At 40.1% G+C, this 24294-nt stretch overlaps 3 protein-coding genes and 1 pseudogene across 3 annotated transcripts; 3 read left to right on the top strand and 1 right to left on the bottom strand.

The window, feature by feature from the left end:
• Positions 1-1602: 1602 nt before the first annotated feature.
• On the top strand, positions 1603-11385 carry LOC121751180 (ras-related protein RABC2a-like). Its single transcript, XM_042145896.1, has 6 exons — positions 1603-1753; positions 9691-9759; positions 10451-10516; positions 10601-10722; positions 10799-10927; positions 11004-11385. Exons 1-6 carry the CDS (start codon positions 1603-1605, stop codon positions 11109-11111), a joined length of 645 nt encoding a protein of 214 aa, XP_042001830.1. The 3' UTR covers positions 11112-11385.
• A 2748-nt stretch (positions 11386-14133) lies between these two features.
• LOC121752548 (zinc finger protein ZAT5-like) lies at positions 14134-14868 on the top strand. Its single transcript, XM_042147680.1, has one exon. It carries the CDS (start codon positions 14134-14136, stop codon positions 14866-14868), a length of 735 nt encoding a protein of 244 aa, XP_042003614.1.
• Positions 14869-18747: 3879 nt separating this feature from the next.
• Positions 18748-20267, top strand: LOC121752549 (annotated as a pseudogene).
• A 196-nt stretch (positions 20268-20463) lies between these two features.
• Positions 20464-23884, bottom strand: LOC121753071 (serine/threonine protein phosphatase 2A 57 kDa regulatory subunit B' beta isoform-like). The gene is made up of 2 exons (XM_042148229.1): positions 22050-23884; positions 20464-21131 (listed from the first exon to the last, which is right to left on the bottom strand). Exons 1-2 carry the CDS (start codon positions 23181-23183, stop codon positions 20805-20807), a joined length of 1461 nt encoding a protein of 486 aa, XP_042004163.1. The 5' UTR covers positions 23184-23884; the 3' UTR covers positions 20464-20804.
• Between the last annotated feature and the right edge of the window lie 410 nt (positions 23885-24294).

Consider the following 24294-nt stretch of genomic DNA (forward strand, 5'->3'; position numbering starts at 1 on the left):
ATATTTTAATACATAATTGGTAAAGTAAAAGAAAAGAATTGGTAAAGTAATAAATGAAGAGAAAAATGAGTAAAGTAAAAAAAAGGAACGAGAAAAATTATTGGAAGTAGTGTTAGTGGATTGTGGAATCCACATTTAAAAAGTTTAGAAAGTTTTTATTTTTAAAGAACAAATTAAAATGAAAATATTTTCTATTTTTAAGAGACAGAATTAGTAACAATTTTGATTTGAAAAATAAACAACTCTTGCTTTAACATGCTATAGAAAGAGGATATTTTCGGCGTATTAGTCGATTTTCATTAAGATTTGTTAATCACGATCAAATTCATAAGAGTAACAAGTATCTACAATTTCTACCAATATACCATGATTTGGTGTGAATATTTGATGCCTAAACAATGGAACTTAGGGTAATGATATTTATATCTGAATAACCGTGTGTAATGAAAATCACTTAATTAAATAATCATAATTTTTGTGGGACAGGCCAATGACTGCTTGATGGGCTAAATATTAATTAAGTTGGGCTTATATTAGGTTTCTGTTATAGGGGATTCCTACCTTCAAAGCCCAACTCATTATACGAATTCTTCTTTATTTTCAGTGCTACATTTTTTTACTCATAGCAATAAATAAAAAGAAAAACCAATGCATGCTTATCTTTTTATGAGACTTTTATTTGGAAGCGATAATATAGAAAAGTATATAATAATAATAATAATAATAATAATTTACGACTCCCAGTATTAATATCTTAAGTACGGGTTTTTTTAATGCACAATCTATATTTCTCTGTCATAAGTAGTACTGTAGTGTTTTTTATTTAACGCTTGCACGGTTGCACCAAATACTTCAACTGCTATGATTTTAATCTTCCAATCAATAATTTCAAATACTAGTACTACTGGTCATTACCATTATTCTTAACCGCTCTCTTAATTAAATAAAAATAGACCATCTATTCCTGGGATAAAAACCATTAAGAAAGTTTTCGGAAAAATAATCCACTTCACTTAAATTAAATAAATGGAAAATAATTCTAGAATTCACTTAGTATAAAATTGAAAGATAATTTAATGTGAAGAAAACCAACAATATAATATAACAAGAATTTTACGTGACACGGAAATATTAAATAATTCTATAAAATACTAACATTCTTTGGAAAATAACACGAGAAATCTTCGGAGTTGCGCAATTGGTTATCATTTTGAATAATTAGGTTACCAACAAATCAAGATTACATTTTTAATTACACGCAAGCTCAAATTCCGCTCACAAACGGAAGCCCTCTTTCAAGATTCAAACTTTTTTCCCCCAAAAAAACAAAATCCCAAAAAAATAAAATACCGCGAAAAATGACATTGACTCGACGCGAAGTGGGTACCCACAGGGATCTCTCATGGTGCCGGCGCGTGTACAATCAAATGTACAGCCGTCTCTATGAAAACGAGACATTTGTACTAAGTGGCTATGATGCAAGAACCTTAACCCCCTCGCAACAACCTTGTCTGATAATTTGGCAATTCTCCTTTTCTTGGTTTGAACGATTTTTTTGGCTGCTGGGACGGTGATGTGATTGGATGAGAGGATATATGAATAATGGGATCAAAAAAGAGTAGCTGCGGCGTCAACTATGATTACTCTTTCAAGGTTCTGTTGATTGGGGACTCTGGTGTTGGAAAGAGCAGCCTTTTGCTCAGTTTCATCTCCAATTTTCAGCAGTTTCCTCATGATCTTTCTCCTACTATTGGTATGTGATGGGGTACGAACTAAACAAGCCCAAAGCCCAAGGAAGAGTATGAGTTCGGCATTACCAAAGAGTTCGGAGGAGTTCGGCATTACCAAAGAGTTCGGCCTCAGCCTACAGCTCGGTAAAAGCCAACCAATCAAGCTCTGCTCTCAGGTCGGCATCAAGCTCTACTCTCAGATCGGCAACCAAAGCAGTTCGGTCTCAGTATTCGACCGAACAAGGAGTTAGTGGACCCATACAGGATGTCCAACACACCCACTACCACGTGATGTCAGTTCAGGCCACGATCGTAGGCCATGACCTACGCTTCACCCACGATCTTAGGCCATAACCTACACGACATCCACGACTTGGGGTGGTGATGCAAGCCATGATCTGAGTTCATTATATAAATAGAACTTAGATCTGATAGAGGAGGTTAGAATCTCTCTAGAGAAATAATCATATAGCAAGTCTGTGTTGTAAGTTGTAATTCGCAGCTCAAGCAATACAAACCTGCCCCCATCTCTCCCCGTGGACGTAGATTTACCTCAGTAAATCGAACCACGTAAAATTCTCTGTGTCGTAATTTATTTTTACGAGCATTTATCATCATCAAAAATTCGCGGAATCATCACTGGCGCCGTCTGTGGGAACCAGAGAACAAAATTTGTGATAAAGCGAATTTTTGATCCATTTTTTCCACCCAAAAAATGCATACCAGATCGCAGAGTACCCGCATTCCTGCCCGGGAGAACCAGGAGGAAGCCAATCCATCCCATAGGTCTGGAAAACGGCCTAGGGATAAATCTACCACCCGATCTCATGGCGGAGGAACAAGCCGCTCCAAAAGCCGTCACACCGAGTCTTCCCAGCAGCCCGATTTGAACGAGGCTGTCAAGCTGTTTTTGGCTGAAAAGCAGGAGGAATTCTTAACCTTCCTGCAAAAAAGCCAAAAGCAGCCGGGGACAAAAACGGCGGATTCTCCCTCTCCCTCCATACGAGACAGTCACTACCGCAGTAGTATCATGTCTTCCAGAAGAAAGAATCCTCGGTACCGGAATCACAGGAGAACTCCATCTCCTCCATACCGAAGAAATGTCGGGTTCGCCATGTACGGAGCATTGAGGACTCCGTTCTCGGACGATATTACCCGAACTTCCCTACCACAGAACTACCGAACTCCGTCGATGACCTATGACGGACTCGTGGATCCTCATGATTTCTTGGGACGCTATCAATATAACATGGCGAACCAGGGTCTCAACGAGGTCCACATGTGCAAGCTGTTTCCCGAGCTGCTTATCGGGAACGCAAGAAGGTGGTTCGATAGCCTCCCCCAAGGCAGCATTAGATCCTACCGAGATCTAATGGATGCTTTCCACAGGAGGTTCTTTCAGAAAGCGGAAGCCCGGATCACTTCGGCTCAGCTGCTTTCTATACGTCAAGGTCGCGACGAAAAGATCAGCGATTTTATGACGAGATTCCACAAGGAATGCCTACAAGTAGATAATCTCAATGATCTACTTGTCATTTCGGCATTCCAAAATGGAATCCTGCCCGGAGCTCTCTACAGAAAGCTCGTGGAGTGCGGTCCGCAAACAGCTCAAGAGATGTGGGACATTGCGGACAAGTTTTCTCGTGCCGATGAGGCAGACCGTCGAAAACGGTCTTTAGACAGCTCATCCAGAGAAGACAAAAAGAAGCCCGGTCATAGCGATCAGAGGCATCCTCGCCGAACACCTTCTCCACTAAAGGAGAGATAGCGGTCATCCGAGGTGATCGAAAAAGAGCAAGTGTGTTCGCAGATTGCGCTTAAAAGTGCCGAGCAATCAGTTCGGCACCATCCAGCATAGCAATCACAGCAGCCGGAATCAGAGGCCGGCGAAGTGACCGAAGTCACACCGGAGCCGAACTCGATGGTGTACGGCACTGAAGCCGTGATTCCGGTTGAGATCGGCATATCCAGTCCCCGAACTCAATTTCTCCTCAGAAATGAATGGTGACGGACTAAGAGCCGAACTACATCTGGCCGAAGAAAGAAGAGAATTGGCCTGCATAAAAGCAGCCAAGTACAAGGAGCAAGTAGCCCGGTATTATAACCAAAGGGTGAAAAAGCTGCAATTTCAAGTGGGAGATCTCATCTTGAGAAACAACGAAGTAAGCCGAGCAGAAAAGCTGGGCGAACTCGAACCCACATGGGAAGTTCCATATCGGGTGTCAGAAGTCCTCGGCAAAGGGTCTTACAAATTGACTCGTGTCAGGAGCACAAGTACCCCGAACATGGTACGTTTCCAACCTCAAGAAGTTCCATTTGTAAGAGACAGTCCGGTCAGTCAGTCTTATGTGTTTTCTTTGTTTTTTACTTGTTCTTGTCTCTACGTGCGTTGTGTCTGTCTATGTGAGTGTCGTCTCTTACAAATAAAACTGAGGTATCTCGTTCTTCAAAGGCTGATCCCCTTTTTAGAACATACAAGCCAACGATTGTGCGTCAAAGCTTCTAAAGAGGATACAAGACCACAATTCAGCTTAAACAAGCAGTTCGTCTGAAACGAGCTGCAACAAGCCCACGATTGTGCGTCAAAGCTTCTAAAGAGGATACAAGACCACAATTCAGCTTAAACAAGCAGTTCGTCTGAAACGAGCTGCAACAAGCCCACGATTGTGCGTCAAAGCTTCTAAAGAGGATACAAGACCACAATTCAGCTTAAACAAGCAGTTCGTCTGAAACGAGCTGCAACAAGCCCACGATTGTGTGTCAAAGCTTCTAAAGAGGATACAAGACCACAATTCAGCTTAAACAAGCAGTTCGTCTGAAACGAGCTGCAACAAGCCCACGATTGTGTGTCAAAGCTTCTAAAGAGGATACAAGACCACAATTCTGCTTAAGAATCAAGCACTTCGTCTGAAACGAACTGCAACAAAAGTCCGATTCTCGCGATAAAACTTGCCTGAATTAGGACAAGGGAAAGTCCAATCCACGCGATAAAACTCGCCGAATTAGGACGACCAAGTTCGGTCAAAGCAGTTTACCTCATAAGACCGAGGACGACCATGTCTAGTCAAAGAGGTTTACTGCATAAGACCACTTCGGTTAACTGGGAAAGTCCGATCCACGCGATAAAACTCGCCGAATTAGGACAAGGGAAAGTTCGATCCCGGCGACGAAAATCGCCAAATTAGAACACAAAGACGAGTCCGGTCAAAGATGTTTATTTCATCAGACCAAAGACGAGTCCGGTCAAAGATGTTTATTTCATCAGACCAAAGACGAGTCCGGTCAAAGATGTTTATTTCATCAGACCAAAGACGAGTCCGGTCAAAGATGTTTATTTCATCAGACCAAAGACGAGTCCGGTCAAAGATGTTTATTTCATCAGACCAAAGACGAGTCCGGTCAAAGATGTTTATTTCATCAGACCAAAGACGAGTCCGGTCAAAGATGTTTATTTCATCAGACCAAAGACAAGTCCGGTCAAAGAAGTTTACTTCATAAGACCGAGGACAAGTACGATGAAATTTTTTCGCTAAGCTGTAAATACACAGTGTTAGAAGCGAAAACAAAAACAAAATTTCATTTTCAAATCTTGTTCGGCACACAACTCCGCTACCCTACAAAATGGCGTTACGCTATTACAAAGGACTATTCTACTGTCCAGGGTTGCTGAAGTTAAGCCACCTATCTGCAAAATCCTCTGGAAGCCGATTTCGGTTGTTCCGAGCAGATGAAGAATAAGCAGGTCGACGAGATGCTATCCTCGACCCAACGCCTCTTCCCCGAGCTCGAGAAGTCCTAACACCTCGGCGATGAAGAGTCTCTGCAATAAGCATCTGCTGATCTTGCTCGCTCATAGTCACAACTCCTCGGCGAATTTCAGTCCGTCCCTGTCTTGACGATTCCGGTTGCTCCTGAGCCCGTTCTCGTCTTGACGTTTCCGGCTGTTCCGGAGTTCGTTGTTGGCTGGGAGTAGGATTTTGAACAAGGGAACCAGAGGTTTGATCTGGAGTGCGAGCATCTGTTGGCGCGATATGCCGAAGGAATCTTTCTATGGAGGGGCGCCGAGAAAGAACAATGTTGTACCGAGAAGCCCAGCGCCGCAATGATGTCACGACTTGTTGGCAAGCCGAGCTCTCCAGCGCATTGTTCCTCCGGAGTACATTATATTCCTCCCACAGTTCGTCAACTCGACTCTGAACATCTGATATGGTCATTCCCCCGCGCACACGGATGTAATCCTCATACGCAGTCCTCTCAGCAATGGCCGTATTCAGCTCGGCCTCCAGATCTTTCTTATCGGACTCTAAGTCCTTGATATCGGCCTCCAGCTTCACTAAACGAGCCAGAAGCTCGTCATTCTTCGTCTGATCGGCTATAGCTCTTCTCTCAGCTTCGTCCAAAGCCGAAGAGTACAGCCGTTTCCAGTGAAGTATCTCCATCTCCTTGGGTACAAAGCAGCTATATTAGTTCGGCAGCTATACCGAGCAGATAGTAAAATACAACAGGAATAAAGGCGAGTACGAAAAGCTATACGAAGACAAATGTAGAGAATTTTTCATTCACAAGGAAAATTTTTTACACTAGGGCTTCAAGGCCATTTTACAAGGAAGAAACTAGACTAAGAGAAGGGAGACGAAATCATACTCCGCCTGCTTCGTCTCCGGCTCCTCGGTCTGGTACAGCTTCCTTCTCCTGGGCTACCTCAGCCTCGGCCTCGCCTCCTGCCGGCCTCGCCTCCGCCTCCTGATCGGCCTCCTTCTCCGGATGCCCGGCCTGATCGACTTCGGCCTCCCGCTCCAGCGGCTCGGCCTCACCCTCTCCGTTGTAAGTCGAAGCGGGTGAAACGGGTCCCACGGAGGCAAAGATAGCCTCCAGGTTCTCGTCCCGATCAGCTCGACAACTCCGGACTCGGTCTGCAGAAAGCAGGACCGAAGATGAAGCGAGCTCCTCAAGGAGCGGCAGATTCTGAAGCCGAGCTGCTATCTCTCGGCTGTACAGAGGCAGCACGACGTCGGCCCCCTGCTCGCCCTTATCGGCAATTAGCCTTACCAGGCTACCGACAAAGGCCGAGAACTGGCTGCTCAAAAAGAGTTTCTCCGTGTAAACACGGAGAGCCTCCCCTTGGGAAACCACGGCAGCAGCATCGCTCCGCTTCGCCTGCTCTCGCTGGATGACGAGCTGGTTTTTGGCAAACTGAGCTTCATCCTGGGCCGAAATCCTAGCAGCTCTGGCTTTCTCAAAGTTCGCCTCAGCCTGCTCGGCCCGGTGACAAGCAGCCGCCAATTTCCTCTGCATCTCAGCATAGTCGTGGGACGCCTTGGAGAGTTCGACTGCGACGAGCTTGGAGAGCATATCGTTCCTCTGAAAATGGATAAGGAAAAAAGTCAACAGAGGGCACCAAAAATACAGGACAGAAGCCAAGCCAAAGAATCAAGGAGACAATTCACCTCGGCGAAGTCCGTGGGCCATAAAAATGGCTCACAGATATGCTCCGAAGGAGGCGCCAAGACCACGTCTTTCTCTGGCGCCCTTGGGGGCTTCTGGGTCTTCCCCTTCTTGCTTGCCGAAGTCGACTCCGGCTTCTTTGGACCTGAAGAGGTCTTTTGCCTCTTCGGATTCTTCTCGGCATCAGGCGCCGAGCTGGTAGCCTTCTCTTTCTCCGGCTCCTCAAGCTCGGAGGACTTTCGGATAGCCTTATTCAGCATGAACACTGCCAAAAAGCAAGAAAACAAGGTTAGTTTTCTTCGTTAAAGCAGTAGAGCATAAAGATAAAGAGAAATCCTCACCCTCGGCCTCTTCGTCCGAAGACGAGATATTGAACACGAGGTCGCCCTTGACGAGCTCAGTTTCCGAATACTGTTTCCTAATCATAGGAATCTTATTGAGCTCGCCCTCGAGCTCGGCCAACGGTTCTAACCGAGGATGGGGAATCACGGACTTCGGCCTTCTCCAAGGAAAGCCCGGAGCCGAAGTCCTATTATAAAAAAAGAAACGGTTTTGCCATTTCGGCCACTTGGTTTTGCAGAAGGCCCTAAAAGGCTGTAAGGGGATCAAGTAAAACCAAGATCCCTTCCTTTTAAACTGGAAAAAATTAAGGATTGCCCTCAGAGACAGATCCTTATCTAGCCTACGCAGTTCGGCAGCAAAAGCCGATAAGTGCCTCCAAGAGTTCGGAGTCACCTGACCTAAAGGGAGTTGAAAAAAATCAAGAAGCTCTACAAAAGGTGGGGGAAGAGGAAAACGAAGCCCGCATTCTAAGCAGGCTTCGTAAACGGTGGCATAACCCTCCGGCGGGTCGTTAGCCCTATGATCATCGTCGGGAACCACCGCCTTCCCCCCAGGTAAAAAATATTTCTCGTGAAGGGATATCACAGTATCCTTACTCAAGATACTGTGAAAATACTCTACGGTCTTCTCCCCGGATTCTTTCCGGCTAGAAGACCCCTTATCCCCTTTCCTACCGCTACCCGACACCGAAGAAGAAGAAGAAGACATTTTTCTTACTTTTTGAAAGTGAAGAAAGTCTGAAGAAGCTCTTGAAAGCGGAAGAAAATTTCTCGAGAAAGAGAGAGTATAGAAGACGCAACAGCAAAGGTGTTCAAATGAGGAAGAAAGAGCATATTTATCAGAATCGGCGAAGATTTCAAAATCGTCGCACCGTTTCGAATCCCACCTTTTCAGGATTCAACGGCCGGATTTTACTGTCGCATTTAATGCAGTCACATGCAAGGCACGTCCCCTGACGTCAGCCTCCCCCGTACCTTTATCCAGAATGCCGAAGTGACTCGCTTCGCCGAAGTGATTCACTTCGTCTTTCGGGGGGGGGTAGTGATGGGGTACGAACTAAACAAGCCCAAAGCCCAAGGAAGAGTATGAGTTCGGCATTACCAAAGAGTTCGGAGGAGTTCGGCATTACCAAAGAGTTCGGCCTCAGCCTACAGCTCGGTAAAAGCCAACCAATCAAGCTCTGCTCTCAGGTCGGCATCAAGCTCTACTCTCAGATCGGCAACCAAAGCAGTTCGGTCTCAGTATTCGACCGAACAAGGAGTTAGTGGACCCATACAGGATGTCCAACACACCCACTACCACGTGATGTCAGTTCAGGCCACGATCGTAGGCCATGACCTACGCTTCACCCACGATCTTAGGCCATAACCTACACGACATCCACGACTTGGGGTGGTGATGCAAGCCATGATCTGAGTTCATTATATAAATAGAACTTAGATCTGATAGAGGAGGTTAGAATCTCTCTAGAGAAATAATCATATAGCAAGTCTGTGTTGTAAGTTGTAATTCGCAGCTCAAGCAATACAAACCTGCCCCCATCTCTCCCCGTGGACGTAGATTTACCTCAGTAAATCGAACCACGTAAAATTCTCTGTGTCGTAATTTATTTTTACGAGCATTTATCATCATCAAAAATTCGCGGAATCATCAGTATGTGTGTGTGTGATTTTGTTTGAATTAATAGTGTTTTATTATGTAGGTTAGACAATCTTATTCTTTTTATGTTTGATGATTCTTGAATGTTCTGAGCGTGTGTGATTTGTGTTGTGGTCATTTTTGATGATAAAGTTTGGTTCTTGAAATGCTCAATGAGGAATCTTTGTGATATGTATTGACACGATAGAAATTTTGTCTAACTTTGTGACTTTATGAAGTTTTTTGAAGGCTGTGGAAGATGGATGTCTTAGTTTTTGATGATAAATTTTGGTTCTTGCATTACTCAATGAAAGATATTTGTGATATGTATTGGCATGATAGAAATTTTGTCTGAATTTGTGACTTTTGAAGTTTTTTGGAGGCTGTTGAAGATGGGATGTTTTACTTTTGGTATGGTTTTATGGCCTTAAACTTGATCATTAAGGCGGTAGAGAAATTTTATTTGAGTTTGGGTGATTGTTTTTGCTTCTTTAGTTTGATTTAGAGTAGATGATTGTTGTGGTTAAATTTTCAGGAGTAGATTTCAAGATAAAGCTGCTAACTACTGCTGGAAAAAGACTGAAACTTACAATTTGGGATACAGGTATAACTCCTCCTTCATTATAACTGTGAATTATAAAAACCTTAATGTTGGGGTAATGTTTTTTTTTGTGACTAAATTTTGATTTGAATTAGTACAATCAGTCAATCAGAATGGAGATGGTTTTGTAGAACCCTTCAAGTAATTTTTTTCAGTTTTGGCATATTACTGTAATTAACAAGGATTGATGTTCTTTGCTCAGATAATAAGGATGAATGGGAAATTGGGATTTAATAGGTTTATGTTGGGTGAGAATTCAGCTTTGTGGTTGAAGTGTCTTTTCTATAGGGTCTGGTAATTTAGTTGAAAGTGTTGGTCATTTTTATGACCATTTAACTTCATATAATGACTAATGTGACACTGAATTTTGTCAGAGATTTAGAATGGATTTCATAATTTTAACTCCTATGTTAATGGGACCAGTGTGCCAAACTTTGTAGAAAACACTTCATTTCTATGATGAACTTGTGATTGAGAAGCCAGACTCGAAACATTAATTACGAATGCATTTGTTAGGTACACCAAAAAAGGATATGGAATTAGATTAAAGAGCTCATTGATTGAAGTCGTTTTCATACTTCCCCTGGTTCAATGGCAACCGTGTATTCTGTTTTTATTTCTATTTTTATTTTTTTTAACTTGTCATATGTTAAGAACTCATGCATAAGCGTATGATTACATTATTGCAATGCAGCCGGGCAGGAAAAGTTTGGGTCATTAATTAGTTCATACTACCGAGGAGCACATGGTTTCATCCTTGGTACGGCACTCTAGTTTGGTTGTTGGTGCCTTCTTTCTCTTATGATAGTGAAGAATTTCGAATAAACTCTGCATTCCTCTGCAGTCTATGATGTAACAAGAAGAGAGACCTTTACAAGGCTATCGAAGACTTGGGTCAAGGAGTTAGAGCGTTGCTGCACCGATCCTGATTGTATCAAGATACTAGTTGGCAACAAAGTTGATAGGGTAAGTTACGTACACATCTGTTTATGCTGTGTATCGTGCCTTTCTAAACGTCCTATTGATGGATGGCTGTTTTCAGGAAAACGAGAGGGCTGTTACCATGGAAGAGGGGATGGCTCTTGCACAAGAGCACGAGTGTTTGTTTTTCGAGTGCAGCGCCAAGACTCAAGCAAATGTGAAGCAATGTTTCAAAGACCTCACGCTTAAGGTTTTTTTCACTTATCAAATCGAAAACGTTCCATCATCTCATTGCCTTACGTTCCTGCACGTTTATTTTTCTACAGATACTGGACGTACCGAGCTTGCTGGAGAAAGGATCTACGCCCGTAAATGTGAAGAACCAGATTTTGAAGCAAAAGCATGTTGGAGACAATGGAAATTGCTGCTCCTAGTTGAAAACTCAGCGTTGCTTCGAACTAGCTCGGGTTTTTGCATGTTCCCTTCGACTCAAATATGATGATAATCTGTTTTTTGGACTAAAACAGTTATCATCCCTTGGTTGTATGTAAATTTAAGGTAGTTTGTTTCATTACATTAGTTTAATCTTTTGCAAGCTGGCAGTTTTGGACACCCCAAAGTTCCATGAAGGAATCATATTTGTATATCTGTAAAAAGTGCATCATAATGTATATTCCCTGTAATTTATCACTTCTATTTATCACTCCACATTGCTTTGCTTGAGCAGTTGGTGCTTGTTATTTTTCAATATTTTTCAGTGTTGATTTTTATGCTTGCTCTTAGTAAACGTGGACTGGGCCGCCACGGCCCATGGAAGGTCCGAAGGAGCCCTTGGGCTTAAGTACATCCCGATAAAATTTCAGCCCAATATTGTATGAATACTCGTTTTGGCCTTGTGGGCTCGGAACTTGTTGTGCTGGCCCAATAGTTCGACTTAATTGTTTTACTTACAATTAGTATAATCCATCGAAATTGAATTATAAAAAATTATAAAAAAAATACTAGCAATAACTTGTATTATGCGGAGGATACCAATTTCGAATATGCGAATTTCAGTACTGAATACCTCAACTAAGATCCATATATTGTGGGAAAAAAAATACTATCTCTTAACAAAAAAAAAGTTTGTATAAAAAAGAAAACTAACAACATGCAATCACTATATCTGAAGAGGAAACCCTCAATAAGTCAATATGAACAGCATTCATCTGTTATTTCTACTAGTGGAAACCTTGTTTCTTCTAGATTTTGTGAATGGATGTTTCTTGACGAAAAAGCATTCTATTTATGTCGTTAGCCATCTTCCATCGAATTCTGCACCACTGAACATTCATTGTGCATCTAAAAATGACGATATTGGAAATCATGTCCTATATGCTAATCAAGATTTTCACTGGGATTTTTGTGAGAATTTTTTCCCGGGTACGTTATTCTTTTGTCATTTTTGGTGGGGATCAAAGGAAAAAGCTTTCGAAGTTTATAACCAGGGTAAGTATGGGTCAACCGCGCACCAATACTGGTGGATTGTGAAGAGCGATGGTATTTATTTCAGCAATCAGACCCAACTGACTTCATTAAATAAAATATATGATTGGAATACTTAGGGGTCACACTTGGGAATAAGGAATTTGTGCTTGATTTCACACTACCCTTGCAATGTAGGAGTAGTACTTTTTTTTATTGCTTTACAAATCAATGTTTTATTATCTGTTTCAGTCTTTCTAGTTGATTTCATGTAGAACTTAGTCATTATCAGTTCAATTTAAATTTGCAATTCTGCAAGAATATATGTATGTTGCATTATGTCACAATCACTTTATATAACAAAAGTCCAGTTACTGCCATTTCCATTTGAGTGTAATACTTAACAAAAAGCATTATATAAAAAAATCTTAGGTTTTCGAAAGAGAAGACGAGCCCAGTAATGAAGATGTTTAGAAATAGTGATTTAGAAATAGGTAGGATGTCGCCACAGCAATTTAAATAATTAAGCAGTGTGTTTTATTTTCTCTCTGTGTAATGTTCAATTGATAATGAAAATAGTATTGTCTTGATTTTGAATTGTGCTGGTCAGTCCTACAGCCCAATGCCTTTTACTTAGGGCTGACAATTTTTGGCACGACACGAACCCGCACAGAAATAATGGGTATGTGTCAAAGCTTATTGGGTTCGTATCCTTATCATGTCGACACGATAACGACACGAAAATTTCATGTCGTGTTCGTGTTACACGTTAAGAAATAATGTTATCATTATTTTATTTATTTTAAAATTTAAAGTATGTTTAGTCTAATGGAGTACTTAGTATTAGCGTGAAAATAGATTTTTCATTTTTCGTATTATTATAGTGTTGTTATTGTGTCGTGTCATATATGTGTTGTTATCGTGTCGTGTTGACCCGAAGTGGTTCGTGTCGTGGTTCGTGTCGTGGTTCGTGTCGTTAATGAGTTTTCTTAACGGGTCGTGTTCGTGTTTGTTGTTATAGTGTCGTGTCATTATCGTGTCGACACGATAACGACACAACACGCACGATTTGCCATCCCTACTTTTACTGAATTTGGGCTGTAATTTAGGATTGGTGGGCTTCTGCTGGGTGCTTATTTTGGGACTTTGTTTGTGTAGTCCTTTAATTAAAATTATTTTAATTAGCCCAATAAAAGTATTTAATCGTAAATATTAATTTAAAAAAGGTACTGTATGTGATTAATTAAATAGCATACCGAAATTGTGTTCTAGTTCTACTCAATTATGTTTATTAAAAGGCAGAGTATAAAATTAAAAGTAATATTGATGAGAATGAATTTATCTGGATATGGTGATCCAAATACTTATTGCATTTCATATCTACATGACTATATTATTCTAACAATAAAAAAGGAGTTAGGATTTCAGGCTTTCTCATACGAACGGAGAGAGTTTTACATTAGAAAAGCCATTTCGCACATAGGCCATAGCTCACGTGAATAATAGTAGTAAGAAAAGGGATACATGGATTTATGTGAATACATATTTTTAAACACGCGTACATATGAAATGTAGACCCTTAGCGAAGGAATGGACTTGATAAATCAACAACAAACTTTTGGAAATATGTCGTTCAAAAATGGTTTTCTATGCTAACAGCAAAATTGTGGGATTTATATATCACTAACACATCTAACTGAAAATTTTATCTGATGGTTTTTGTTGACTTGTAGGTTTTATTTGTGTAATATCTGTTTACTCGAATATAGTCAGTCCAAATATCTATCTGAATTTCTATATTTAGTCCATGAATTGCTCATATAGAAAGCCAATTAACTTCCAAGATCTCTCACATTCACTAATTTCGTTTATAGTGAAACTTCCCCAACCTCCTACTTTCCATCTCCTCCTCTCTAGAATGTGAGAAAAAAAAAGGAAAAAAAATCAAGAAAGTAAAATAACGAAACACCACGGCGGCGTTGGGATAAATATATGGAGACCGAGACCGCGACGGAGGAGGCTGCGGCGGTGACGCCTTGTTTGAACACCGACGTGATCGCGAAAGGCAAGCGAACCAAGCGACAACGACCTAACTCCCCCTTTTCCTTCACCATCACGCCACCTCCACGCGCCGCCTCGTCGGAGGAGAGCACCACCACGGAGGAAGCCGACACCGCCAGGTGCCTCATCCTCCTCTCCCAGGGCCACTTCATCCCCATCACCAAAACCCGCCGCGACGCCACCACCTCCGGCGCGTGCATGTACACATGCAAGACGTGCAACCGCTCCTTCCAATCCTTCCAGGCCCTCGGCGGCCACCGCGCCAGCCATAAGAAGCCCAAGAACGAGAAGCGGTACCCCATTTTCTCCGACGAGGAGGATTTCACGTCGGCGAACAAATTCTCTCCGACCTCCCTCTCTCTTCAGCTGAGCAGCGTGTCCACCACCTTTGCGATGAAGTCGCCGAGAGTCCACGAGTGCTCGTATTGCGGGGCGGAGTTCGCCTCCGGGCAAGCCCTCGGCGGACACATGAGGAAGCACCGCGGCGGTGCCGCCGCACCGATCCCGACGAACATTCGAGAAGCGATAGTCGTTGATGAGGAGGAGGCGGAAGAGAGGAAGAAGGGCGGAAACTGGCTGTCGTTGGATCTCAATCTTCCGGCGCGGGATGATGAGAGAGAAAGAAGCCCTAACCGGATGGCTCAGCCATTACCACTCAACCGCTGAGTTGATATATGCTCAAACGCAACTCAGTTGGTAACATGTTTCTCCTCCAACTTTAAATCACAGGTTGGAGTCATAATAGTGTAGATAGGGAACCTATCTTTAAAAAACCCACTAATTTATTTTCCCATTATTAATTTGGAGGGTTTGAATTATTCTTTTTTTATATACAATTTGACCTTCCACAATTGGGCATTTTGACTCACCATTGTATGTACTATAGCAATTCCTTTTTAAGGAAAATATTTTCTGTAGTGTTTTTTTAAGTAGTAGCTCATGACATTCTTTGAATATAATTATGTAAATAGTTTTTTTACTTTGTTTTGGCAGTTTTTAGCCCTGCTCCTAATCATAATATTTTAGGAGTAAGTTAGGAGTAAATATGGGATTGAATTCAATCTTCTATTTTTTTTATATATGTACATATGGTATTCAAACCTCGCTCTATACATAAAATGTGCAAGTTTTTGTTCAAGGTTTGTAGAGCCAACTAATTTTGTACTCTTATTTTCGAATGTTTTTATAATGTCCTAAAAGGAGTTTGCTTCACTGCTGTATAGTAGTGTAAATCTTTGCCTTTAATTTGGGACATATTGTTATTAGAGCGATTTAGTTCGCGAAATCAGTATAACTAATCTTAAATTTATAACTAGAGAACACGGATATAAGAACGATTTTATTTTACTATAAAAGCGATTTAGTTCACTACAATTTATAATGAAGTATTTACCCCGTGAAATATTTAGTTTACTATAATAGTGTTTTGGTTCATTGCATGTTTTCAATTCGTTTTGTGAACTAAAATGTCTTTATAGTGAACTAAATTTCTCTTATAATGAACTAATTCGTGTTATCGAGTTATGTATTTAAGTTGTGGTTGCGCTGTATCATTGTACTACAATACACTCTTTCGGTCTCATAGAAATAGACCATATTTATTTCTTTATGTCCATCCCCATAAAATTAATCCATATCAAAACTCTTATAAACAAATACTACTAGTTCTAGTAATATAGGTCCCACCATTAACTAACATTATTTCCACTATTTTTAAAACCTTTTTAATTACTTACCAATTACGAATTAAAATCTATGTCGTCCCCAAATAACTTATTTTTATGAGACGGAGGGAGTAGTTTAAATAATTAAAATTGTCCGCATCTCATATGAAGCTTGAAAAATAAGAAATAACTTGGGAGATCGTCACGTTTAAATCTCAAAACACCAAAACTAACTTGGGAGCATCATCTTATATAGAGCTTGAAACATCAAAATCGAGTTCTATGTATCATAGTCTTGGAGCTTGAAATGCGTAAATTGACTAGTGAATATCTCGTCTGAAGTTTCGTAGACAAAAATTAACTCTTGAACCCTAGACTTGTGAGCACAATCACGTTTGAAACTTGAAATGTCAAATTTAATTTATTGTGTACTCTCTTTGTCAAAGCTATTCGAGACATTCTTTTAGCATAAAATTTAAAAAATTGATGTTTAAGATTAAGTGAAAAGAACACAAAGTAGAAAAAAGAATAAAGTAGATGGATTAAAAAGAAAATGTGGTATATAAAAGAGAATAAAATTTTATAGAAAAGAAAATATGCCAGTAGCTTGGGAAACATAGAAAGGTAGAAACTGCAAGTTTTGTCTAATTCCATGAGTGTAGACATCAACCACCAATCTAATAGTACTTAATTTTCTGGCGGAATCATCCGTTAATTAATGTATCTGTAAATTAAATAGTAGTAATTTGAATCCGTGAAGTTATATATGTGATGCTGAATTTGACCAACAATGTAACTAACTGCCTAGCTACATTTAGATGCATTGTGAATTAAATAGACTATAGTACATAAAATGGTCACTTGGTTGTTACTCACCCTAGCTTCTATATATATTTATACTTATTTCCAATTATATCTCAATGTATTCACTAAGTGCACCCTTATTAAGTTGTTAAAATTATGTTCATGTGGTTTATGCATTACTTTCACCACTATAAATTAGACCCCAATGTAAACAAAAAATTACAATAACCTCATTCGATCATCATATACAATAAATACATCGTGAGCCATGGATTACAATACCAATTAATTCCAAAAAGCTATCCTATTAATTGTTTTCATAATAGGAAGCATTGAGGTTGCAAAGAGCTGCACTTTCGTCACTCCTAAAGTTATTGTTAAAGTACATAACAGCCTATCATCTTCATCTCCAGTCTTGCTACTGCGATGCCGATCTGCTGACGATGATCTTGGGGTGCACACACTCTCTCGAGGGGGGGAGTATAGTTGGAGTTTCTGTAATTCCTTCTTCGAGAATACTGTATTCTCGTGTGACATTCAAGCTGGTTTCAAATTTACAGGTTTTAAATCTTATGACTCAAATGAGAGACAATACCAGTGTCCCAGCAATATGTGTACTTGGATAGTAAAAGACGATGGTGTTTATATTATGGGGGAAAGAAAGGCTATTTGGTGAATATTGTAACTCATTTCATCCTCCAAATCAATAAATTATACAGTTTCAGATCTTGCTTTATTTATGTAGTACATATTTTAGAAATGAAGATGATGTATGGTTTTTAAAACTAACAAAATCTTGTTATGTGAATAGGTATAATGTGCAAGTAAGCCTTTTGATTTGATATAATATATTCTTTTACTATTTAATTACTAACCAGGATATTAAAGATATAATTAATCTTATTTAATTTGGTGCTGATCGATCGATTCTCGTAGGCAATGAAATTGTTATTTGATCTTGCTTCTACCATTGGCATATAAATAAATGATGTATTATAGTAAATAAAAACGAGAGGGAACTAACTTAGAAGCAGGAATCACTAATGTCTAATCGTATATAGAAATCATAGCATACAATATGTAGAAAATTGATATTTTTGGTGAAATTAAACTTGAAGCTTGAGCCAGTAAATATTTTGTAGTGTTTGGGTGATGCTTTTAATTAGAAAATAAACTGTGTGTGTATGTTACTAATATAATAGTAGTGGTTTAGTTAATATGTGAGAAACTGAGAATAGATTATCATATTTGAAATCATTATTAGTTTAACTTTAAAATTAACTTTTTTTATTTATTAGTATTAAAATCCATTGTCTTTACAATAAATCAGTAAACCTCGTAAGTGGGAATTTTAACTAACAACCGTAGTCACAATTAATTGAAAATCAACAATCTCTAAATTAATAAGTAACCAATAAAAGACTGACATCATCACATGTCAAAATTTAGTGAATTTTTTAAAAACAATAAAATTCCAAGAGAGATTAAAATTGACTCTCAACTTTTCACTTTTATTTATTTATTTATTTATATTCTAGCTCTGTAGTTTTCATTTATTCACCTGTATCTCTAAACATATGAAATTTAATTAAAAATTTACTCATGTCAGAAATTACACTATTTATACAAAATGTTCTTACAGCAAATAAAAAGATTTTGATAGAAAATAAATTGCAAATAATAAAAAGACTAATACATAAAATAAAAGACTGAAAGAATCAAACAAAATTTTCGTGACGAAATTTCATAGAGTCCCGCTTCTGATTGTGTATCTTCGTGTTGGTTGAGACGATCCATGTTGACGATGATGGAGTAAAGAAGGCAGTAGAAGAAGAGCACCGATGCGAGCACGAATCGGGCTGCAGGAGCAGGAAGAGGCACAAGGGCACCACCACAAGCAAACTCCGGGCCATGGCAGTTAGCCTCTTCCGTGTCATCGTGAGGAGGAGGACCATGATTGCCTCTGCGGGAACTACCCATTTCAACGCCATTGATCTAGCCTTTGATCACTAAGTACAATATTGAGGGTTAGGGCCGGGTGATGCTATTAGTTACTACAACTTATAAATATATGAACATGGGAAGAGGTATATATAGTACTTAAAATTATGTTAAAATCATGACACGAGTGTGAAAGAATCCATATCGAAACGTGGCCAAATTCTTGAAACCCCCTTGAGCAAGGCAGAGTCACAGTGCCTGACTGGAAACCCCATAGACGACTGCTGGCACTGCGGCCCCAACTGGGGAAACAACCGACAACGGCTGGCTGACTGCGCCATTGGCTTCGGGCAGGGTGCAATGGGGGGCAAAGGGGGTCGTTTCTATGTGGCAACGGACTCCTCTGATCATGACACAGTCAGCCCAACCCCTGGCACCCTTCGCTATGCTGTCATCCAAGAAGAGCCCCTCTGGATTGTCTTCAAGTCAAACATGGTCATCAAGCTCAAGCATGAGCTCATCTTCAACAGCTACAAGACCATAGATGGCCGTGGTGCCAATGTGCAGATCACGGGGAATGGATGTCAACAACGTCATCATCCACAACGTGCGCGTGTACTACTGTATGCCGTCTGGGAACACTAATATTAGGTCAAGCACCACACATTTTGGCCACATGGGGGTATCGGATGGTGATGGCATAACAATCTTTGGTTCGAGGAACATATGGATTGATCATTGCACGTTGTCACATTGCACTGATGGATTGGTAGATATCACCATGGGATCTACGGCTGTTACTGTGTCGAATAACTATTTGTCTGATCACGACAAGGTCATGCTGCTCGGGCATGATGATAAGTTCTTGCCTGACTCGGGGATGCAGGTTGGTTCTTTTGCATAACAATACAATCTGTTCCTTTTGAATTCTTGATGTGAAACTGATGATAGATAGAGACTTGTTTGTGTAGGTCACTATAGCATTCAACCGGTTTGGAAAGGGGCTCGTCCAGAGGTTGCCGAGGGTGAGGAGGGGCTACTACATCCACGTGGTGAACAACGACTATTATAAGTGGGAAATGTACGCAATTGGAGGAAGTGCTAACCCGACTGTTAATAGTGAGGGTAATCGCTTCACTGCATCAGATGATCATAATGTTAAGGAATTGGAGGTCGGATGGGGACTTGATGTTGAACGGTACATTGCTGCCATTTATTTTGTGCAAATTTAAACATATGCATGCTACATTGTGTGTATGTGGTACAATAGGTGACAAAACATGAGGGGGAGTGGGCCAACTGGAATTGGAGGTCGGATGGGGACTTGATGTTGAACGGTGCATTCTTCGTGCCATCTGGTGACGGGGCTAAGCCACAGTATGCCAAGGCCTCGAGCTTCGACCCTATATCGGTTAACCAAATCGACCAACTAACCATGAATGCCGGTGTTCTTGATGGCACAAGGTACACACACATACACACATGAATCTTTCTTCTTTGAATCTTTGATGGAATCCCTGAATCACAAGACACAGACAGAATTTCTGAATTTTTTTTCTGATGGAATTATAATTCAGGGACACCGGTGTATCATATGGTGGTGGCTCCATCACGTTTACAGGCGCAGCCCAGAGAGAGTCACCACGGCCCAGCAATTTGTTTCTGTCTTCCCTAATTATTCTTATACTATTGTATATCTCCTCCACCATTGCTGGTGGATTTCTATGATCAACACCATTCATTTTTATATATTAAGGTGCAAGCAAAAAAAAAACCATTTTTGTGGGGACAATCGTTTGATTCCAGAATCTAAACCAGTTGCAAAAGTTAACAAATGAGACAAGTAGTTGAAATTTGAATAATCGCCAAAAAAAGGGGCATGCATTCTTTCATCAAAAGCCTCATAGCTTGATTTTAAGTCTATTCTTTTAGAAATACAAAAACCACAAAATAATTACAGATTACAAAAACTATCATTATTAGGATGGAAAATAAAATGAAATGTTGCAAAGCACAAGAGAATGGCATTTGTGTGAAGCAGAGTAGCATACTGACCTCAATTTTTAAAGCTTTTTCCTTCCAATCATTTTGTTTCCCATGAGTTGCTCCTACTTCTTAAGAAGTGAAGGAGCTTTGCCACTGACTGCAGAAATTGTTTCACAATCATCCTCAGTTGTATGTTTTTCAATTCCACTAAATGAGGATCATGCTTTCTTCACCAGTAACTTGAGAAGCAACCTCTTCCAGTTTCTTCCAAGTTAACTCACGATTGTGTTCAAGTTCTCCAGCTCTTGCTTGATTTTCGTCATGCTGCATCTGACATTCTTCAAATAACTCGGGATCCATCTCTAGAAACATTCTCCTGACATTGGAGCTCAAGCCAATGATTGCCTGATTCCAGTGGCCTCGTATGTTCTTTTCTAGCGCATCAAATATGATTGGTAAAATAACACTCCGATTTTCTGCAATCAGACTTACTACGTGCTCATTGTTCCACCAAAAAAGAGCCCGTTCAGCTACCTATCAAATAGGAAATCATGGCGGTTAATATTGAGGTTTAAAACTGTGCAGACAATTAATTGGATCACAACAACCATACAGAGAAGTAAATAATTCAACAAAAAATTAAGACTGCACTAATCATTTAAATGCTCTCGTCGTCTGATGAAAAGCATTCTCAAAGGGAAGATGCCATCTAAGGGAAGTAGATGGCCAAAACACATGCTTCTGGATGTGTATGTGCAAGTGTTAGCATATAAAGATATTTTCAGAGCACATCTCAGCTTTCACTGAAAAGCAATGAACCAAATGGTTTGACCCTACCCAGCCACCAATCATAGTGAATTGTACAGCAATATAGCATGGTATGTCATGAACTACAAGGAGAGGAAGAGCATTGATATATATTCAACTACTCACATTAATTCAGAACTCCACCAGAAAATTGTAAATTCACCTCCCCCATCCCCTAACTCATTCTTACTCTTCTTCATATTCCATATACACCTCTACAAGAAACTCCTAGTGCACAATAAAACTATAACCAGCAAAAGTAAAAGGGCTGTAAGCAGCGCACAAATTCAACAGTAGAGTTTACAGATGTCCACTTCAGTCCATAAGGAGAGCAAACAAATCCACTGCACGCATCATGATAAGACACTTATCTTCTTCAGATTCGTATTTCTTATACCTAGTCATTTTAATCAGCTATCATGTTCCCTGAGATTACACAATAACATTGTGTTATTTACTTCTGGAAAGTGAAAATATTGCTGCTTAAACAATAACATTCATCGATGTTATTTACTTCTGGAAAGTGAAAATATTATGGTAGCAACACTATATATCAAAGAGAACTAGTTGAAAGAACCCTTTTCTAAGTAGATATTACAATGTAAATACACAAAGTCCAGGAAGGGTGCATGAAAATCTTCAGACCTGGAAATGTGAGCTAGTGAGGCTTCGTCCAATATGTCTAAACAGAGGTACCATGCAGCGCTGAAACTCTGCAGACTGTGTAAACTCCAAAATCTCTTCTAGTTCCCCAAGGAAGAGAACTTCCTTACCACAGTTTGTGACAGGCCAAAACTTCAGCACTCCTCTAATGACAGTATCAGCCAATCTGTAATCCTTCTCAACAAACTGTGTTATACAATAGGACAACTGCTGATGGTATGAAGAAATACATTTAGGCTTGTGCAATGGAATAAGTGCTCGTACAAGGAACAACTTGTGTTCTTCTTTCATTGGCAGTGCAAACCCATTAATTATACTTCCGAGAATCTCCAAAAGCTCACCAATCCCATTGTACCTCTCGGTCTCAAATATGAACTGATAAAAAATGTTGTTTATCGCATTCCGTATAAAGGGTCTATGAACCATAAATCTCCCATATATGCGGTGAAGAATTGTCTTCAAATACTCCCGCTCCCTCATGTCTTCTGAATCAAACAAATCAAGCAATTTAAGTACGAACGAGTGGTCAAGATACTTCTTGGCAATCTTAGTGTCAGTTTCTGATGACACCACATACTTTAAAAGTAAATCATATACAAATTGCAAGTGCGGCCACGAAGGGTCCATGAACATCTCATCTTCCTCAGGATCTCCACCCTCTGAGCCAGTGTTCTCATGTGCAGCCGGTGGCAAACACCGGAAAATATTCACAGATATCATCTTCATTAATTCCTCCTGCATCACCTCATTCATTTTACACGATCCCGACTGCACCAAGTCAACGAGTTCTGCCAGAGTTTGCCTCTTGATCTCCTTCTCCCGCACAGACTTAGTCGGATCAGTAAAATCAAATAGGAAACCGCATATTTGAAGTTTCCGAATGAACAGATTGTGCCGGTCAGACAATGGAACATCCCTCAACGTAGGCAAAACATCAACAGTACCTGGGTTCAGCGGGATGTTGGCAAGGGTCACATGCTGAGGTGTTGCAGAGGCCAGTCGAGATGCATGATTGACAGTCACACTAGAAGCAGATGACGACAGGGATATGGGGGCCTCTATTGCTTCAGATTTCGAGGACTTCCTCTGCCCCCTTTTCATTATCTTGTTCAACATTGTGATCCACAGCCCAAACAGGAAAGAGAAACCACAGGCACATAAACCGCCTAAAGCAACAGACTATCACACTACTCCATTCTCCCACATACACTCAACTTCACATTTTACTTGCTCTTCCAGGACCTCCCAATACAAAAGCAATGAAAGCAGATGGTGGTAAAACTCCGGGCCCGCAATCTCAAAACCTAATTAAGTCATTATCAATTACTAAAACTAACAGGTAACAGCATAGAAACGCTTCTGCCGTATGAATCAAGTAGAAAAATATGCTCGTCCCTACTCTCGTTGCTTGTGCAAAATCGCAAACAGTTCCACAGAAACAAAATACCAGAGAAATACTTGAAAAATTAGGAAACCAATCAGGAATCCGGGAACAAAGCCAGTACCCGATCAGTTCCGTCGAACTTAGAAAGGAGTGTCGCGTTACAGAATCCACGAGTTAGAGAGCACACACTAATTCTACTCTCAAAGCAGCACCAATTTTGCGGAGGCGGAGGCGGAGGCTGTAGAAGAAGAAGAAGAAGAAACGGATATGAAGTTGAAATAAGTCACCGCCGACGAGGAAATTGAGGGCTTTTGGGCTTGTTTTTTTGTTTTTCTTAGTCTTATTGATTTATATGGTTTCCATTAAATTTGATTTTCATTTTCCATTGTAGTGGCTGCTGCTCTCCACGGCTTCCTTTTCATTTCACTATTCATTTTCCTCTTTCCTTTAATTATCTATTTTCAGAGTTCGAGTATATATTTGTACATATCGGATAAGAAAAGTCAAATGTATTGAAAAGGGATAGTGTACAAGGATAATATGTTTAAAATTTTTATCATATAAAAAAAATTATTGGTAGAGTTTAGTGCTGATTTTATACATACTCATTTATCTGTTGTTTACGCATCTTAAATTTAATTTGTGTTGTCGCGATTGATATGAGATATTTACCCAATCTAGTAAACAGTGTATATGATTGGATTATTGTCATAGTTATCGTGTTTGCTTTTCTACGGACTAACTTGACACACGATAATGACTTTGATTTATCGGTATCTTTTACTTAATCATTACCCAAATTTTTAATATTGTTAAGAATATGCTATATGTGATAATTATTTA

This window comes from Salvia splendens, chromosome 10, assembly GCF_004379255.2.
Source record: "Salvia splendens isolate huo1 chromosome 10, SspV2, whole genome shotgun sequence".
Taxonomy (NCBI): Eukaryota; Viridiplantae; Streptophyta; class Magnoliopsida; order Lamiales; family Lamiaceae; genus Salvia; species Salvia splendens.

Bases quoted from the DNA above. Each gene is read 5' to 3' on its own strand.
- LOC121751180 (XM_042145896.1), top strand. From the start codon at position 1,603: ATGGGATCAAAAAAGAGTAGCTGCGGCGTCAACTATGATTACTCTTTC. The intron at 1,754-9,690 runs GTATGTGATGGG...TTAAATTTTCAG, and splicing joins TGATCTTTCTCCTACTATTG to GAGTAGATTTCAAGATAAAG. The intron at 10,928-11,003 runs GTTTTTTTCACT...ATTTTTCTACAG, and splicing joins TCAAAGACCTCACGCTTAAG to ATACTGGACGTACCGAGCTT.
- LOC121752548 (XM_042147680.1), top strand. From the start codon at position 14,134: ATGGAGACCGAGACCGCGACGGAGGAGGCTGCGGCGGTGACGCCTTGT.
- LOC121753071 (XM_042148229.1), bottom strand. From the start codon at position 23,183: ATGTTGAACAAGATAATGAAAAGGGGGCAGAGGAAGTCCTCGAAATCT. The intron at 21,132-22,049 runs GTCTGAAGATTT...CCTATTTGATAG, and splicing joins TCACTAGCTCACATTTCCAG to GTAGCTGAACGGGCTCTTTT.